The 19,901-nt window shown below is 37.8% G+C and overlaps 1 protein-coding gene across 1 annotated transcript in view; it reads left to right on the top strand.

The window, feature by feature from the left end:
- The window catches only part of ABCB6 (ATP binding cassette subfamily B member 6 (Langereis blood group)), a 1,916,984-nt gene that overhangs the window by 620,695 nt on the left and 1,276,388 nt on the right, over positions 1–19,901 (top strand). The window contains exon 8 of the mRNA XM_044075230.1: positions 18,358–18,467. Coding sequence (XP_043931165.1) covers positions 18,358–18,467 — 110 coding nt within the window. The remainder of the gene's footprint in view (positions 1–18,357; positions 18,468–19,901) is intronic.

Below are 19,901 nucleotides of genomic sequence, written 5' to 3'. Positions count from 1 at the left end.
ATTCATACCCCCTTTGCAGACTAGCCATGGCCTTGTGGGACACAGCTTTGACTTACCAAGTGCATCTGCAGGCACAATTCCTGCCAAGAAAGGAAAATACTCTGGCAGACGAACTAAGCAGAATCCACACGAGTGGAAACTGGAGCCACAAGTCTTCAGCATGATAACAAGGACATGGGGATGCCCGGACATAGATCTATTTGCCTCCCCTCTCAATTACCAACTAAAAAGATTCTGCTTAAGGACTTATCACAGACAAGCATGGAAAGTGGACGCCCTATCTTTCAACTGGAAAAACCGATCAGTATATGCCTTTCCTCCACTGCCTCTACTCCCCAAGGTGCTACTAAAGGTCAGACAGGAGAAGTCGATGATACTGATTGCCCCAGACTGGCCACGCCTGTACTGGTATCCAATACTAAAGAACTTATCTCTATACCCAGCTTGGCCCTTACCTCAAATACCTCGACTACTGTCCCAGCAAAACAGTCAGATCATGCACAGCCAACTCAGGACATTAAACTTGGCAGCATGGCGGATAATGTAGTCATACATAAAACACCTCTCAGTAAAGCTGTAATGGATGTCATTCTGGAAGCCAGAAGGCCTAGCACTAGAGAGTCTTATGCTGGAAAATGGAAGAGATTCTGTGCCTGGAACCAGGCACAAGGAACCGATACAGCGGTACCAAATATTCCTCAGATTTTGCAATACTTAACTGAGATGCTGGACAACGGCCTATCTTTTTCATCAATTAAAATTCATGTCTCTGCCATTTTGGCTCATTACAATACAGAGCCACCACTTTTTTTTCAGCCTTTATTAAGGCAGTACTTCAGAGGAGCCAAAAATTTAAGGCCCCGAAGGAGACTACCAATATCTGCATGAGACCTCAACTATGTCTTGGAAAGACTCACCCTACCTCCTTTTGAGCCAGCGGCTACTGCTGACATGAAGTTTTTATCTTGGAAAACAGCGCTGCTCTTAGCAGTTACTTCTGCAAGACGAGTTTCAGGGCTACAGGCACTCATGGCTGTGGAATCTTTCATAATTTTTCATCCAGACAGGGTCTCCCTGTGGACAAAACCAACATTTATGCCTAAAGTAGTGTCCACTGTGGTGCTTAACCAAGCCATCCATCTGCCTACCTTTTACCCAAATCCACAGAACAAGGGGGAGAGAATTCTGCATTCTTTGGACATACACAGACAGCTTAGATTCTACTTGGACAGAACCAAAGCTTTCAGGAAGACAGAACAATTACTAGTGACATATGCTGCAGGATCACAAGGAAAGCCTATCTCAAAGCAGACTATTTCTAAGTGGTTAGGACACTGCATTCGTTTCTGCTACTTACACCATGGCAAGCCAGTGCCTAAGGGAATTAGGCCTCATTCCACCAGAGCTGCAGCCACCTCAGCAGCCTTTCTCAGGGGAGTACCAACCAGAGACATTTTAGAGGCAGCTTCTTGGAGTTCATTGCACACCTTTACAAAGCACTATCATCTGCCACTCTACTCTAAATCCAGGGCAGGCTTTGCGGCTGCAGTTCTGCAGGGCCTCTTAGCTGCTCCTACTGCTGTCTAGTACTAGCCCCCCAACCATAGCTTTGGGACTCTACCCAAATGTAGTGATTGCAACAGTGAAACACGAAGAACATAGTACAGTTGTGTACACTTGCCATAAATGTAGATGATCGAGTGTATTCACTGTTGCAGTCCAGGTTACCCACCCACCTTCCCCCTTTTTTCTTTTGGATCTTACCTTTCCTTCTCTGATTTATACTACCTATGTGGTGTGTTTGCTTATAGATGAAGGTAAAATTTATATTGGTGTATTTATATAAAGTTTGGCTACCCTTTTTGGGGGCACCTGACATCTGGGGCAAGAAAAACTGAAGAAAATGGCATTGGCTACTTCTTTTATACCCCTGACGACCTGACGTCAGGGAGGGGGTGACAGCAGCCAACACAGGACCCAAGACTTTGGAATTCAGGCTGGCTGAGGGCAACCTGCCAGCAAGATTACCCAAATGTAATGACTGCAACAGTGAATACACTCGAACATCTACATTTATGGTAAGTGTACACAACTGTACTTTACATTTCTACTTAAACAGAACTTCTGAAGTTAGAAAATCAGATAAGTTTTTCATCTCTTATTCTGACATTAAAAAGGTCACCTAGTCACAAAAGATACCTTGTCTAAATGGCTTACAATATGTATTTCCTACATTTATAATTCAAAGAATAGAGCACTTCCAAATAATGTTAAAGCTCATTCCACAAGGTCTGTAGCCGCATCTGTAGCCTTTCAAGCTTGGTTACCATTGGATAATATCTATGCTGCAGCAACTTGGGAAAAACCTCATACTTTATTACTCATTACAACGTGGATTTGGCCTTCCTGTTTCGGTTCTGTGATTCTGAGGGATATTCTCCCATGAGCCACCCAAGAGTCAGGTTGCTAGGGACATGGTCCCATAAGTTAGAATAAAGGTAAGATTGACGGCATCACATAAAAAAGATATGCACTTACCATAACGTTCCATGTGTGTTGTCCATCTCTTCCTGTATTTTCACAACTCTCCCTCCATACTCCACCCCCTGCCTGTACTCCTGGGAGACTTTGTAGCAAAATTTGGATACTGCAGGGCCATATAGCTTCAGCATTTATCCTCTGGTGTATATTTTGATATATGTAGATATATATATATATATATATATATATATATATATATATATATGTAGATATATATAGATATAGAAAGACATATATAGACATATATAGACATATATATATATATATATATATATATATATATATATATATATATATATATATATACATAAATTTTCTGTTACCTCTGTAAGAGTACTGGTTACCATTGGATAAAATCTATGCTGCAGCAACTTGGGCAAAACCTCATACTTTATTACTCATGGAAACACTCAGATATGCTCAGAGTTAGTTCACAACAACAAAAAATACACTGAACCCACAGATATTGCCAACATTCTGACTGACAGGTTCAGTGCAAATTTCTCCCCTCCCTCACCCCCAAAAGAAGAAATACTTATCCCAGCTGAATGTAATCTCCCTGTCATCTCAGATGTCCAAGTGAGAACCGCCCTCAACAAAGCTAAAAACATAGCATCAATGGGACCTGACGGTATCCCGGGTTGTGTGCTACATGAACTCCAAGAGGAGCTAAACCCGCACATAAAAATGCTATTTAACCTTAGCCTTACTACAGGATATGTACCTGAACACTGGCGTGCAGCAACAGTGGTCCCACTCCACAAAGGGGGTACCTCTACAGACCCTGGGAACTACCGCCCCATAAGCTTAACCAGCCTGGTCTGCAAAGCTATGGAAAGAATCATTATGGAACTCATAAACAGAGACATAGGGGACCTACAGACACTTGACCCCACCCAGTTCGGCTTTGTAAAGGGTAGATCCTGCCTTTTGAACCTGGTTGACTTTTTCGAAACAGTCACTAGAGCCATTGATGAGGGCAAAGCAGTCCAAACAGCCTACCTGGACTTGGCTAAGGCCTTCGACACAATACCCCACTCAGGCATCATAGATGAGCTCAACAGCTTAAACGTAAACCCTTATGTCACTAGATGGGTTGCAAACTGGCTAAAGGACAGAACCCATAAAGTTAAAATCGCTGTCAGACTCAAAGCCAGTCACAAGTGGTGTCCCACAGGGATCTGTCCTGGGACCCCTCTTGTTCGGCATTTATTTCTCAGATGTTAAAGCAAACATGGGAGGGTTATGGCTGACAAAGTTCGCAGATGACTGCAAACTAGGCGCCATAGTCAATACACCAGCGGACACATACATCCTACAAAAAGGCCTCACAGAAATGGAAACTGGTGCCGGAGTCACGGCCTTAAACTAAATGCCAAAAAATGTATAGTCATCCCCTTTGGGAAAAACAAAGTACCCACAAATTATCACATAGACAGCAACCCACTGAGTACGGAAAAAGTAATCAGAGACCTAGGGACCCAAGTCGACAGCGACCTCTCATTTGACACCCACGTTGCCAAAGTGGTTAGAAAAACATTCTACCTTGCACACCTCATCATGAAGGGATTCACATCCAGATCCAAGGATGTCATTGTACCCCTATACTCCTCCCTCATCAGACCCATGATTGAGTACAATGCCCCATTTGGTATGTACCTCACCCGGCATTTGCAGCAGCTGGAGAGACCACAAAAGTACCTCACCAAGAGGATCAAGGGTCTCCAACATATGTCTTATTCTGCCAGACTAAAGAAACTTCAGCTCTATTCAGTAGCATACCGCCTGCTCAGAGGTGATCTCTGCCTGACGTACAAGGCCATGTCCAATCAGAACCTGATGGACATGCTCCACCTCAAAAAATCCAAATCCATCAGGACCACGAGAGCTAAAGACTTAAACCTCGGCACAAGTATGAATAGGACATGCTGAAGGGATAGATTCATAACCCAGAGGCTTCCCATGCTTTGGAACAAGATCCCAGTTCATATTAGGCAGAGCCCCTCACTGACTCTGTTCAAGAGAAATCTTGATGAGTGGATGGGAGATCGTAAGTTTACCCCAGGGATCACATCTGTGTCACTGCTAGACAGGGGCACAGTAAACTAATTCTATTATATAAGGGGACCTTCATTGTGTCACTACTAGACAGAGGCACAGTATTCTAAATTTATTCTGTACATTTTTGTACCATTTCATGGGGTGGCAAAAGCCACATCACTATGGCTAGGCTTACAAATGCCCCAGAGCAGATAGCCTAGTACTAAACTATGAAACTATGAAACAAGATTTGAGGAGGCTTGGGGGTTGCATTGTAGGTAAAGACGTTTGCCCACGAGCTTTGCTGAAGACCTCGAGCTTTTGAAATGACTGAGATGGATCCGATGGATGAGATCCGACCTATGAGTGAGAATGACGGATGAGATGCACAGCACACATGGAACGTTATGGAAAGTGCATAACTTCTTTTTTTAGACTGTTCAATAGAGATCCTGGGACATTATCAGGACCCACTGAGGCCATGTTCTTGGTTTTAAGTGAAAACAGTATATGCTTCCGAGTTGTATTTGGAGGGGTTATGTTTGAGGATATTTTTAGAAATGGAATGGGGATAAAGCTGGCAATGAATTTGTCAGCTAACAGGTTCGCAATATCACTGGCTCACTGAATATGGTACCATTATCCACCAGTTCATGAAATTGCTCTGTACCGTCCTTGAGCTTTCTGACAAAGCTGAAGAAGGCCTTATGGTTATGTTTTACATGGGAGGCTATCTTAACCTCAAAATTGAGTTTGTTTGACTTAATTAGCCCTCTTAGTTGCCTGTTTAGTTTGATGAGTTTTTATCTTTATGGGAAATACTATTCCTGATTTTTGCCATAATTTTTTTCTTTAATGATAATTTCTTTATACTCTTGTATAGAGTATGTGTGTTGGTATCGATCGAGTGGGTCTAGCTTCCATTCATGTCATGCATAGTCCTTGTATTTTGAGTTTTGAAGCTTTGTGTTAACCCTAGTACTCTGAGACATTAGCTTTGTAGTTCTCAGTGGATGCAGTTTATTTTAAATAGGTAGTAATTCATTAAAGAAACAGTGAAAGTCCTATGAGGGCAGTCTGATACATGTATAGGAGTCTAGTCAATCTAAGTTAATCAGATAGTGTATTTTCAGGCCTTTCTGGCAGTCAGAGTTGGTGGGGAGTTTTTGGCATTCAGCGTTTTTTTTTTTTTGTTGTGTTAAGGCTATGATCACTTGAATTTCTGGAAAGGGAAAAGTATATACAGAATAAATTGCTTTACTCGGCATACTGACTTAATCATAAAAATGTATTCAATAAAAGTAAGTTAATCAGATTAATTTTCTTTTTAAAGGCAGTGTCTAACATTTCCGTACTTTTTTCACCCAATTTTTGGCTACCCCTAGCTGTCTATCCGTTGACTCCAGTTCCTATCGCTGTCCATTGCATCTGCAAGGGCTGTACCCTGACCCTTGTCGAGGCCTGATTAGGAGATTGAGGACTTTGAGACAGCATCATACTACTGCTGGAGAGAGTTTTCTTGCTAACTTTACCCTGTCCCTGCACATGCCTTTTACCACCCCGTGAGTGGGGCATGCAGTGTGAGTCAGCACTGAACCACCATCCCCTTTCAGAAGGGGCTTATGTCAGCACCCTTCCCCCCAGGACGGGCACCGCCATCCTTCCCTGTCAGTACCTCAGATACCCAAGCTACTAATGAAAACCCGTTCACCTGGGCTGTAGTCAGGGTTTAGCCACCTATGCCCTGTGCTATGGCACTTACCCAATATTTCCATGCTTCAGTGATGTATTTTAATTCAAGCATAATGCTTTTCCATTTATTCAAAATCACTTGTGTTTTACCAAGTGGCACTCTTAACATTTTTATTTGGCTTAAAAAGCATCTCCTTTCCCTACAGAATTACTAAAACCCTACTTTTTTTTCAAATTTAAGCCTAGCTGCTCTATTAAATCAGATCTTTCACATATTTAAATAATTTTGCTTTACTGACGACAACAGAAAATAAAATGGATATTTTTACATCCTTCCTGTACTGCCTGTCATATCCTGTCTGTTGAACTCATTTGAAACCACATTAGTTAATAAACTAAATAAAAGATAGGCTTATTGCCTACCACTGCATTAATCCATTTATTTTTCATTTTTTTCTTGTAGATGTATATTAATACATAGGATAATAAAATCATTTTCACATTTTTTTTTTTTTTTTTTATAAAACTTGCAGATTTTTCTCCCAGCCCATGACTAACATTTCAAGTATTAATTTGCAAGAAACATTTCCAGATGCTTTGGTTACACCTTCATGCCACCAACATTACTTTGAAAAGAATGTCTCTTGAACTTTTCCTCTCAAAATGAGTATCATTTTGAATTATTTTTCCTTAAACTATTCCTTAAACTTTTGTCAATACTATTTCCTCCTGAAAAAATATCTGAATTGAATAACCTTTACTAATATTTTATAATCTTATTTGTGCACGCTGATGTTCTCCGGTTCTTAATATTGTCATTCTGCTGCTCCTGCCATAAAAATTTGCAGCTGATCAACTGAAAACTGTCTTTTCCACTTCCACCGTTCCTTGTAGAACCTTAAGTGCTTTTAACTGCTCTTCACCTGCATGCTTATAAACTGAATAAGTAAAACCGTCTGCCCTGAAACTCCTTTAGCGTGAACCTTCTTTAAAACCTCTTTACGTATACTTACTATTATTATTATTACTAATATTATTTCTGTTGACTGGGAAAAGTCTGACTGGGTAAAACCCATTTTTAGCAGAGGCCTGCGGAGAAATGTTTTACATTAAATTACACATTATGTATACACACACACAATTGTTGGGTAAAAACATCTACATGATTTTTAAACATTTCTTACATGAACATAGCATTTAACACAAAAAAAAAAAATGAGAGAAATTAACATAAATTATCTAATTATTGAATAGAAAAATAACACACAGTAACAGTTAATGTATTAAAAACATGATGGTTGTCCAGTGTGGCAGCTTTAGGATATGTGGGAAAAGACTAAATAGAAGATAATACAAAAACTGAGAAATTGGAAGCTCTGTTTATATGGATATGGAAAGTAAGATACAAGCAGTTAAAATGTTTTTAGTCCCATTAGTCTTGCACATGGGTCAGCATATGCTCCTGTACATAGCACAAGCAGAAACCTATAATTCAAAGTGGAAAGGGGTGCTGATGAAATGGGGATGCTAGAGAGAATTTGGATGCATATCCTTAAGGAGAATAACAGTAATCGTACAGAATATTATATTCATAAAGCAGCAGAAAGTATTCTAAGAAGTAAGCCAATACAAAAATGGAGAAAGGAGATTTTGCAGATAGCGATGACTGCAATTATCGATACAGACAAGTAGGCAAGAGAGGGCTGGAATTTATTGGAGAAAACTGTCAAAGGAACCAAGGTACTTGGGAGCAAGTAACTAGAGAGGGAGAGGTAATAAAATGGGAAGATGCTAAGAATTTATTTGAACTGCAGGCTAGAGATTTCTTTCCTTATCAGGGATTGATATCAGAGTATAGGCAAAGAGAAAGGAATAGGGAGTCCTAAGCAAAAGACCAGGACTGGTAGAGTTTTTAGTAGAATCTAGAACTGAAGCCTCCATTAAAAATAGAACAATTAGTAGATCATATAAAATATTGCATGATAACTATAAGAGTCCATCAGAGGAGGTTAGAAAGGCTTGGGAAGAGAGCTCGGATAAGCAATTCACAAAGAAACCAATGTTGGCTAATTAGCTAATTAGTAAATGCAGTAATTCTAATTAGAATAACCATCTAATTCTAATAAATGAAATGTTTTGAACTAATTCTAATTAAAATGTCTTAATTGGAAACTTAATTAAATATATTTTACAATCGAAATCAAATTGCATAACAAGTTTTTATGTATTTACCAGTGATTGAAATGTAGTAATCTAACAGTCTATTAACTTACTGTCTTACCATAGCAGCAACCCATTCCAATTTCAGTTCTGAATCGCACTTTACCTATTTACCTGCACCCCGCTTAACTTCAGTCCTCCGGTTCCTGTTTAGTTTGATTGTAAACATGGCATACTTTGTTCAAGATTTACTGGATAATGTTACAACTTTTAACTGATTTTAAACTATGTTTTATAATTGATGATAAATTGCAAATTTTTGGAACATGTAAGGCCTGCAAGAAAAGAATTACCAGTGATTGGGCGCCAATAAGGGTGACTTCTAATTTTGTAAGTCCCTCAAAGCTGTGTAATCCTGGCAAGTATTGCACTTATGAGCCAGAAAAAAACATGAAAAGGAGGAACCCACACAGGACCTGTTTGGTATTTGTTCTCTAACTAAATATTTTCATCCATCATCACAAAGCATTTTGAGTGACAGTCGATGATGTTTTCATCAACTTTGTCATGCTAGATTTGCTTCTTTTGAGTCTGGTTGAAAAAGAAGGATTTTGTTTTGTAATGAGAGTTGTACAACCATTGTATCATATTCCAACCAGAGCAAAGTTTGCAATGCAAGTTCATGATCAGTGCAGATAGGTGATAAAAAAACAATTGAGAAGATGATAAACGATTCTCAGTATTGCTGTGCCCAAGCTTGATATATGGTCCAGTCGAGGTATGCATGGCTATTTCGGATTAAGCCTGTCATTCATACACAACCAGAAGATGGAAACCCAACTGGTGAGCATGAAGAGGTTTATGGGCTCACTTATAGCAGAAAACATTTCCGTAATTTATCAATCTGTTATGAAACAATTCACGAGTCGGACAACAGGTGTCTGAGTAGTCCTAGATAATGCCTCCAACATGGTGAAGACATTTTCAGAAGCCTTTTGATGTAATAGATGCAGATGAAGAGGAGGAAGGTGATTAAAGTTGAAGCAGGAGAAGAGGTGGAATATGTTCCAATTGATTGGAAACAACTTGAAGAAGAGGGTAGCAGTCCAGTACTTGTGTGCTACGTGTGCATGGCATACACTTTCCAGTTGTAGTTCACTCCGGACTTTGCCTCACTAAAGATAAACAATGTCCTAGCCAAATGTGCTAATTTCGTGTCAACTCTTCATAAGTCATGCTGAGCTACGGAGTTGTTAGAGGCAGAAGCATCGATCCGAATTCCATCCTTGAACAGTACATGATGGAACAGAAAACTGTCAATGATTTCAGCAATTGTTATGACTGAATCGCAACATGAAGGAACCCTTCTGCAAGTTTGCAATATTCTGCCATTCAGAATTACTCTCACTAAATGACTTTGCTGTACTACGAGAAATGGAGCAGCTCTTGAGTCCTTTCGAAGTGGCTACTGTTCGCCTGCAGTCTGAAGTTGTTGTGATGAGTGGTCAGATTCTACCAACAATAAATTGCTTGAAGAAACACATAGAGAAGATTGAACTACAGCATTGTACATCAGTCAACTCTGGTGTCTTGGCATTGTGGAGAAACGGTTGTGATTATCTGTTTCGCCAGGCACATTGCCTGATTGCCACAGCTGTGGAGCCACGATTCAAATTGAGGTGGACAACAGATCCAGGTGACAGCAAAGAAGCATGGCTGTGATGTAATTACTAAGTCAGTCATATAAACATAGACTACCTGCAGAAAAAGTCACCCATGCACCAGTACCACAGCAATGACCATCAGCTTCATATCCAGACATTCTATTTTTGTACGTGATGGAAAACAGCACACCAGCAAACAACAATGGATCAGAATTGGGATAGTATTTGTCATCACCATGCAGCAACTTGGAGCCACTTGTCTATTGGAGTGACATTGAGTGCCAAGAGTAATTTCCAACCTTGTACAAGTTGTATATTAAGTACCACTGTATACCTGTTACTTCTGCAAACGTCAGTGCTACTGGCTACATTGCTTTAGCTAGGCGAAGTAGACTTAGTGATACATCACTGGGGTTGCTTGTCATTGCCAAGTGCAACAGAGACCAATTGATGAACATTACTATTTGATGATTTTGCTATTTTATGGTTTTAAGTGCACTTCACTGTGCAGCTGAGTATTTAGCTAAACATGTGGTTAGAGATACTGTTTAACTTTTATGATTTGACATTGATTACATTGATTCCAAGTTGAACACTTGGACTGACAAGTTGCAAGTTGATAGTCGGCAGTAAATTAGTAATTAAAAATCTAGTTAACCTAATTAGTTTCAAAATTTGCTAATTCTAATTAATTAGGTATATCAGACAGATAATTCTAATTAATTAGCAAAAATGAGCTGCTAATTCTATTTAATTAGCAAATTTAATTAAAAATAAACTGAAAAAATGGGGGATATATGTATGTCTCCCAAGTATGCAACAAAATCTAGAAGACTTGGGAATTTTGTTTGGTAATGTTTACATAGTTATTTTTATACCTCAAGTAGACTTCGGAGAATTTTTCTTTAGGTTGACAGCAAATGGAGTTGTGATGGGGAAGAAAGAGATAATTGGGTACATTTTTTTCTGGGAGTGTAATGAGTTGGCAGACTCCCTGCAGACTACTATGTTGGAGAGGCTGGGTGAACAAAGTTGTGTAACTAGGGAAATGATTTTTCTGAGCAATGATACAGAATCTGAATTGCCTAGACATAGTTAAGGCCTCAATGAGTCTAATTATGGTGGCTTCCAAAAAAAATTACTAGAAAATGGAAGTCTATGTCTAAACAAACTGTACTAGAAATAGTGAATATAGTAATAGAGGTAAAACAACTGGAATTGGGATCTTTAAAAAAGGTAGGAGCAAGTTACGTAGGAAAAATGGGAATTTGGGAACAATACATACAGAGGACGATTGAAGTTTAAAAGAAGACAGGACTTGAATGAGCTACGTAATGTTTAACTGACAGTGATTTGAGTAGATTGTAAGTGCATGTTTTGCAACTAGGATTATTACGTCAGTATGGTTTGTGATGCAAAATGCTTGCAGTTGAGATTATGGGAGTATGGTTTGTTTTCATGTATATACATGTATGATTGCCTATGTCACAAGTGATAATTTAATGAAGATGTTTCTTGTTTAAAGAAAAGTGTGATAGTTGCAGGGAAAAGATGAAACTGGGATGATTTGAGTTTAGTAATAATTTGCACAGACAATTAGAATGTAGCTTAAAAATTTGATATGAAAGGAGAAGTTACATAAATGAGCAGGAAGATAAATGGACAGAAGAGGAATTGTAGTTAGTGGTGGGGTGTGAGAGAAAGGGGAAAAGTTAAGAGTTCAGGAAATAAGTGCAGTATGAAAAGCAGATGTAAGGTACAAAAAGACTGGGTAAGCAAAGTGACTGTAAGAGTTGGAGAAAAATCTGAGTAAAGCTAGCCAAGTAAGCAGGAAGAAAAGAGCCGTCTTTGACACAGGTGCTGTTTAAAACAAATGCAGCCCCTCACGAGCTGTCACAGTCCCAGTAAAATAAAGAAACCATTTGAAAGTGCTTAATTACATATTATATAGTCTCCTTTCAAGCTGTTTAGTGCACAGTGAGAACTATTCCTTAGTAACTTATTTTTTTTGAACATACATTCATATTCACATCATTACATTATAAAATTATTGACTAACTGTAAAAATATATAAAAAGCTCCATTTTTGTCCAACATGGGTTTTATAGATATGGTATCATTTTGGATTCTCTAGTATGTGTTCTAGTATAATGCATTATTTCCATCTTGTTTTCTTATCTTATAACAGTGCTCATAAATTCTATTATAACAAGTATAATTCTGGACAATATTCACAAGACTAATATCACCTTTTGTAAGGGGAATTGTAGAACAAGAAATGTTATATATTTAGCCAAGTGTAAAACATGTCCAAGTTATTATGTAGGAATGACCACACAGTGTTTGAAAAATAGAATTTATGAGCACTGTTATAAGATTTATAAGAAAACAAGATGGAAATAATGCATTATGGAGACATTGTGAAGCTCATAATGAATGTAAGATGTTTGCACAAAGAAAACTAATGGAAAAGGAGACAAAATTGAATGCATCAGAAAGCCCAGGGCTTAATGATGCCATATCTATAAAACCCATGTTGGACAAAAAGTTAAGTGTTATCCAGGATATTTCTTTATTAAGGTGTTGATGACAACATAAAACACAAAATGTGATGTTAAAGCAGCTATTCACTATATATTTTTACAGTTTTAATGTAATGTACATATGACATGTGAATATGAATGTATGTTCAAAACAATACAGACATACACAAGGATTTTAAAAAATAAGTTACTAGAGGGAAGGAATAGTTCTGAGGGAATCTAGCACTGTGCACTTTTAAACAGCTTTATGGTTAGTCATTAATTGTTTTAACTTAATAAATGATGATGCTATTGGAGAAAGGAGACTATATAATATGTAAAATGGTTCTTTATCATTCAACGCTAAAGTGTGCCAGTGCATCTTTATTTTACTGGGACTGTTCATGAGGGCTGCATTTGTTTTATATTGTTGGACAGGCCGGTGAATTTGATTCAGTTAACAGGTGCTGTTTAAGCAAAGTTTTGAAACTATTTAAGTTTTATATCTGTCCTGTGTGTTGATTTCAGTCCAGAGTTTTGACACGTAATGAGAGTAGGGAGAGTTTCCAGCAGTGTTGAATGTCTTACTGATGCATAGTAAAAGTTTATTGCTAGAGCGAAGGTCTCTAGTGGGTGAATAATACAGTAGAGTATTTTGTAATGTTGAACATTTGTCTGGAGAGGTACAATAGGTTGTGGGCAGTGATTAGCTGTAAGTATGCCATCTGACTTGGGAGTTCATAACATTTTGTTTTAATGCAAGACAGTGCTGTTTTATATAGTTGATTGTTTGCAAATGCAGCTATTTTGTAATAACAGCAAGCTAGTTTAGCTTTATACATAGTGTTGAAATTGGTAAGAATAGGGGAAGTATATAATAAAGAAGGAAGGAAGTATGTTACTAAGGTAATACTTTCTTTGTCTGTCAGGTAGTGTTTGGCCCTGTTGAGGGAGCCAAGATTTTGGTGAGTTTTCTTGGTGGAATGAAATATTTTGTGGTCATCATCTGTTATGACTGTGAGTAAATTTAGTTTGGCTTTTGGTTTTATTTTTGTGTTACTTGAGTTAATATGAAATGTGTGTTGTTTTGAAATAAATGGCATAAGTTTTTTTTTTTTTTTTTTAAACGTTGAGCAGCAGGTTAGAATGTTTGAGCCATATTTTAATTTTAGTGAAAGATTTTTAAGTGATTTCCTGTTATTTTATTACGGATGGGTTAGAGCTGATGAGGGTTGAATGGCTGGCATATTGTATGACAGTGGCAAGTGTTGTAGTGCTATGAAGTTTATTTATAAAAATATTAAATAGAAGAGGCCATATATTGAGCCTTGGGAAACACCAACAAATATTGAAAAGTTTTGTTGCCATTTAGTTGCTTGTGGTTACGATTGCATAACGACCTGTGAAACCAGGAGAGGGTGGGGTAAGTGAGACTTCGTATTGCAAGTTCAGAGAGGAGCTTTTGGTGGACTCTGTGTCACATGTTTTGGAAAGGTCAAAGAAAAGTGAAGAAACAAGGTTGCAGTCATTTCGTTATTGGTTTACTATGTTAATGTTGAGGGGGGCAGTTGTAGTACTCTGGTTGGGCATGAAACTGTGCTGAGTTTTGGAAAGGAGGTTTTATTTGGTTATATGTTTCATAAACAGAGTGAGTAAATTTCTGTTGGATTTTAGAAAGGAGTGATAGGATAGCAGTAGATTTGTGGTTATCTTTGTTGACGTACCCCGTTTGTGAAGGGGTATAATTGATTTTTTCAGATGGATGTTCAGTTATTGACCGACTGATTTGAATGGAGATTGGGAAGGCTAGTGCTGTTGCACCTGTTTTAAGGAATTCATTGGGAAGGTTATCTGCAGCTGAGGTTGTTACTTTTAATTTGGTAGTAATTTTTTTACGGTTGACATTGTGACAGGCTGAAAACTAAAATACTGTGTTTTTCAAAAACTGATGGAAGTTGGAGGGGTGAAGTGAGGTGGTCACTGATTAGTGATAAAACTGGCTGGATAAAATGAGCATTGAACCGAGTGGCAATGGACTCTTTGTTTAAAGTAGAAAGACAGGGTGCAGTGGTATGGTTGGAGTGGAATAGTTTATTTAGAGAGAGACAAAATAGCTTGAGGTTGTTTTGGTGCTTTTTTTGGAGATTACTGTAGTATGATTTCTTGTCGCATTTAACAAGGATCAAGGTACACATTCGGAGATATCTAAAATTTTGATAGGCGTGTTTTGTTTTATTCTTGTACCATTCTTTCCATGCTTTATCTCTTTGCAGCATAAGCGGTTTGGTCTGTTTGGTCAGCCATGGCCTTGTGTTAGATTTTACCCTAGTTATCCCAACTGTCTTCTGAATGTGCATGCTTTTTTACTTTGTCTTTATGGATACATTCAGGCCAGCCTTACTGGTTATGGACATCAGCTGGATTTAAAGACCCTGTGTTTCTAAAGTATAGCCAAACAGTCCACTTATGCTGTGCTGATGAGGTCATAAAACCAAAACATGCATGTCCACAGTTAGTGGGGTTTGGCTTTATTGGCTTGAATGATTTTGTAAAGACTGGAAAGAAAAATTAAGAAATGTCATGGATATTCAGAAGCCATATAGCTGAAACACTTGATCTCCTTAAGGGATGGGTAATATGTACTAAATTGTAGGAGTTAAGAAGAGAATAAATGTAAGAGTCCGGGGGTGGGAAGGGAGTGAAAAGGACCGAGATAAACAATGTCTGTGCAGGTAATTTTGGTATAAGTAATGGTAAAGAGAACCATTTAAAGTTATGCAAGCCTTGCCAACATGGACTTGCTAGCTCAGTACCAAATAACAATGAAGACATACAGCAGAGTTAACTTGTATTTGTTACTTTACATGCCTTTTGCAAGTTGAAAAGGAAAGTAGAATGTTGTACTCAGGGAGTTCAGTGGGAGATGTGCAATGCCATGCTGTTTTCTGTAAAAGAAGAACCCAAACTATAGTTTGGGGTAACTGGACATGAGGTAAAGACACAAGAGACTTGAGTTGATACTGGCCTCATTTTCTTGTAAAGCTTATTTTTTCATACCCCCATTTTAGTTTTCATTAAATTTGCTTTCCCTTATGTAAAAACATAAGTATTTTTCCATATTTCTTTGTTTTTTTCCCCCTAAGAAATGTAGTCCGTTTTCATTTCTTAATCTTTGTGTATCCTTTCTTTCTGTACTGTAGTTGATAACAGTAGCATATTGGGACTTTATCTTCACTTTCTTTAAATCTTTGGTTAAACAAGCCTTCATTTTTAGTTGTATATTTTTTTACATCTGTTTATCTTCTCTGTAATATTCTGTGTAGCAAATTCCTCTGGCAGCTAGTGCAGATGATTAAGGCTAGCATCTGTTAATGAGCCAGATCCTGACGTCCAAGATTTGATTCCCATAGTCTCTGTTTGCTTATTATGTGACTAAGCAAGGCATCATAACCTGACAATGTCCCTAGGCTGAACCTGAAAAATGTCCAGGTGGAGTAGTGTGTACCCTGATTAACAAATAAGCATGTAATTTATTACCCTTCATTACAGCATTCAAATTGATCCATTTGTCTCCTTTAATTTTAATGTGTCATAATTATTGTTTTTCTTCTGAAACTTATTCCATTTGATTTTTCTTTATAATCTTTCTACAGTAAATCTCATAAGCCTCTTAAAATTTGACATGCTTGTTTGAGTTTTTTAAATATCACCTTCCTCTTTCTCATATGTAAAATCAGCATCCACCCTTTGCACCCCTTTACCTATCCTGTAGTTATTCTCTTTTCTTATTCCATCCTGTCTTGCTTCCTAAAATAATAGTGTACAAAAAGATCGATCTTCATAGTAGCAACCCATTTGCTGTCATGTGTCTTTTTGGGCAGTATTGCTAATTCAGTCTCTCTATATTTCTCGTTAGCTTATTACTTATCCTGTCTTCCTATTGTATTTACCTTCTAAACAGTTAGTCAGCCTCCGCAAGTAATTACCACCTTCAACAATCGTTACTTTTCTAAGTTTTCAAAACATTTATGATCTGTTTATTAGTTGTACACCATGCATAAAGCATTGATCATAGTGTCTTCATACATAAAATTACAAATAAAGAATTCATGTAAGTATTAACCACAGAATAGTTTAATTTAATTCCAGACCCCTTTTGGATAGATACCACAACCCCAGAACATTTCTCCCTAAAGACCATATTAGTTCTCCAATCCATTCCATATTGCTACAAGCTTCTGTCCCCACTTGATTCACATAATTGACATCTGCTTACCATCACGTGTCGGTGTCTTTTTTTTAGACAGTGCAACACTGTTAGATTTCTAACAGTAGTCTTGATATTGTTTGCATTCAGAGTTAATACTCTGAAGCTTATTCTTTTCTTTTTAAATATTTTTTAAGCATCTTAAGCTTCCATTTCTTGTCATTCATCCTTTCACTAGTAGTTCTTATCTTCCATTTGTCTTTCTTCTTGCTCCGATTCTTCCTCTGGATCAGTCCATAACATTCATTAGTTTGTCACATTCTCCTATAAATGGTTTTATTGTTTCAACGTCATCAGTTTCACTATTCCATTATGTTTTCATATTTTTTCTTTCCCTACTCCCCTTCAGTAAATGTCTTAAAAATATTAGCTGTAGCTAAAACTTGTACCACTTTGAATTCAGCAATCTTTTGTACCACAGTTTCATCTTGTTCTTAATCCAGAATCCTGTTTTATTTTATAATTTTAACAGTTTTAGTTCATGTGTACTCCCCCCATGCTGATCACGTGTTCTTTTAAGGCGTTGTCTCACCAAATATCTGGTTACTCTAAGAAAAAAAGTAGTGAACTTTTGGTTGAGCATACCTTTAAAGGAGAGAGGAAGTAAAGTGCATAAAAGGAAATGGCATATTTGGGGCCAAAACATTCAGAATAATGATAAAGAAGATGAATGGTGTGGGCATTGAAAATTTGACAGCATGACTTAAACAGTAATACTAACAATACAAGGAAAAATGTCATAATACATGAAGATGGTAATGGAACATTTTGAAATTTTTATTACCGTTTGTGAACTGACTGCAAGTTTAAGTCTGATATATTTGTAAAATGAGACTAGGAAAGAGGGCTTAGTTGAGAGGGAGGAAGTAGGATGTGGAAGATTTATAAACGGTGCAAAAAGTTTTGTAGGTAAAGGATGTTTGTTTAGCTCTTATGGAAGACTTAACTAGGGTACGGATGGTAGATAACAGTGTTGCAAGGATTTCTTCTTGTGTGTGAATCAGGAAGAATGTTTCAGGAAGCAGGTTATGTTTGTCAATGTTCTGTATCTCGAGTCTCTTGGTAGAGGAAATAGGTGGCATAGGGCAGTATCTTTTGTGTCTTGGGTACACAACATTGCAGAGTGTACCACAGTGCAAATGACAGAAGCTGCAAATGCATCAGGGGGACTTATGCTGTGAAAAAAAAGGCCTGACAAGTAATTGAGTGTGAATAAAAGCAAATACTTATGCTGCCACAAGTTTGTCTTCAGTAACAATGTACAGGTGGTGCTTGTGACTGTGTTTTCTTGAGTCATATGTGAAGCTTTTTTCGTAGGGCTGGTGGTGCATGCATTGCACCTGAATGCATTCTGAAGGTGCGTAGGTAATAAGTGTGAAAAGCAATGTGTGCATTTGTTTAGAGGTGTGCAGAGTTCATCTCATTTACACCGTGACATCTCTGACTCTCTTCTCTTTTTTTATTCCAACAGCATTAACTATAATAATAACAGAGTGGAGAACAAAATACAGGAGAGAAATGAATACCCTTGACAATGCGGCCAAGTCCAAAGCTGTTGATTCACTACTAAATTTTGAGACGGTAATACTGTAATATTTTACAGTGAACCTTTGAACATACTTTGCTCCTTTTATTCATCACAAACATGAATGTGGTTGTAGTATGGATACTTGTGATTATGATTTGCGTTGCTTGACTTGATGCTAAGTGATTGAAGTTGATACAATACAGTTGGATCCTAATGTTCAGTCTGTTTCCACACAGCAGATGTGCTTAGAAAATGTGAAGTATTTGATCGTAGGACTCCAAAAAGTGTGACATTTTACTGTTCCTAGTATTTTCAGACCCCTTGCTAAGGTTAGTCATCACCATTTCACTCCTAGATACAGTCCCGTGGGTTAGCAATGTCACTGTAAAATCTTTCAGCAAGGGAAATATTACTTGATATGGCTTGGGATGCAAAAGATATTTCAAGTCCATTAGCAAAATCTGGAACTTACAGGAAATGTACTCCTGTATTGCAGCAATTGTTTAAAGACATTGCTCAGTTCATGCCTTCCCCTTAAACCTCACTCTTGTTCTTGAAACAAGGGCCAGGGCACTTCTATGGGCTAGGCTTGTAAAGGCTCCAGGGCCATTAGCCTAGTACACACCTATGAACATTATTCTGCATGAGGTGTTCCCAAAAATTCCATATTTCTATGTAATTTGCTGCATTCCTTTTATAAAGATTCTGCCACCATTTTTCATCTCATTTGCAATATTCAGTATTTCAGTTACAGTTGGTTTAAATATTGATTTCCATTTTCAAGTACTTGCTTTATTTGGCAGACAGCATTAAAGTTTGTAATGCCTTACTATGTTTGGGCAATTCAGATCCACTGTCACAGCTCAAAAGAATAATTTCCATAGTTGCAACCATCTGCTCCCCCAACATTTCTGACAAAGTACTCAGAAGGGAATTTTTGAAATCTGACGATTTGTTACATTCCCATAAAATATGTTCCAAATTACTTGTCTTGCCTATCACACCCCCATCATTTGCTGTCTAAGTATGGAAAACGTCTGTGTCAGCTTGAGGTATAAAAGTAACTATGAAACAGTTCCAAGCAAAAAATCGTAAACCTTCCAGACTTTATTGCATACTTGGTTACCATGCAAATGTATTCCCACTTCTCTTGTTTTTATTGCCTTTCCAGTCTCTCTTCCCATTCTTTTTTAATCGCCTCTGATTCTTATAGTTATTGTGCAATATTTTATATGCCTTACTAATTATTCCCGTTTAAAAAAAAAAAAACAGCTGCTCAAGACGGAAGTAAAAACTCTTATGAAAGCTGGTCTTTCACTTCACACTCGCCTGTCGCTTTCTGTTTGCCTGTACTCTATTATAAATCCCTGGTAGGGAAGGCAGTCTTTAACATATGGTCTGCGCTTCTGCTTAGCCTCCATCCACTCTGTTGCCTTTCCCTGTCTTATTTCCTTCCACACACCCCCAGTAATTACCAACTACTTTTT

This window comes from Protopterus annectens, chromosome 6.part0 (assembly GCF_019279795.1).
Source record: "Protopterus annectens isolate FY-2018-M chromosome 6.part0, PAN1.0, whole genome shotgun sequence".
Taxonomy (NCBI): Eukaryota; Metazoa; Chordata; order Ceratodontiformes; family Protopteridae; genus Protopterus; species Protopterus annectens.
This window is presented reverse-complemented; position numbering and strand designations above follow the sequence as displayed.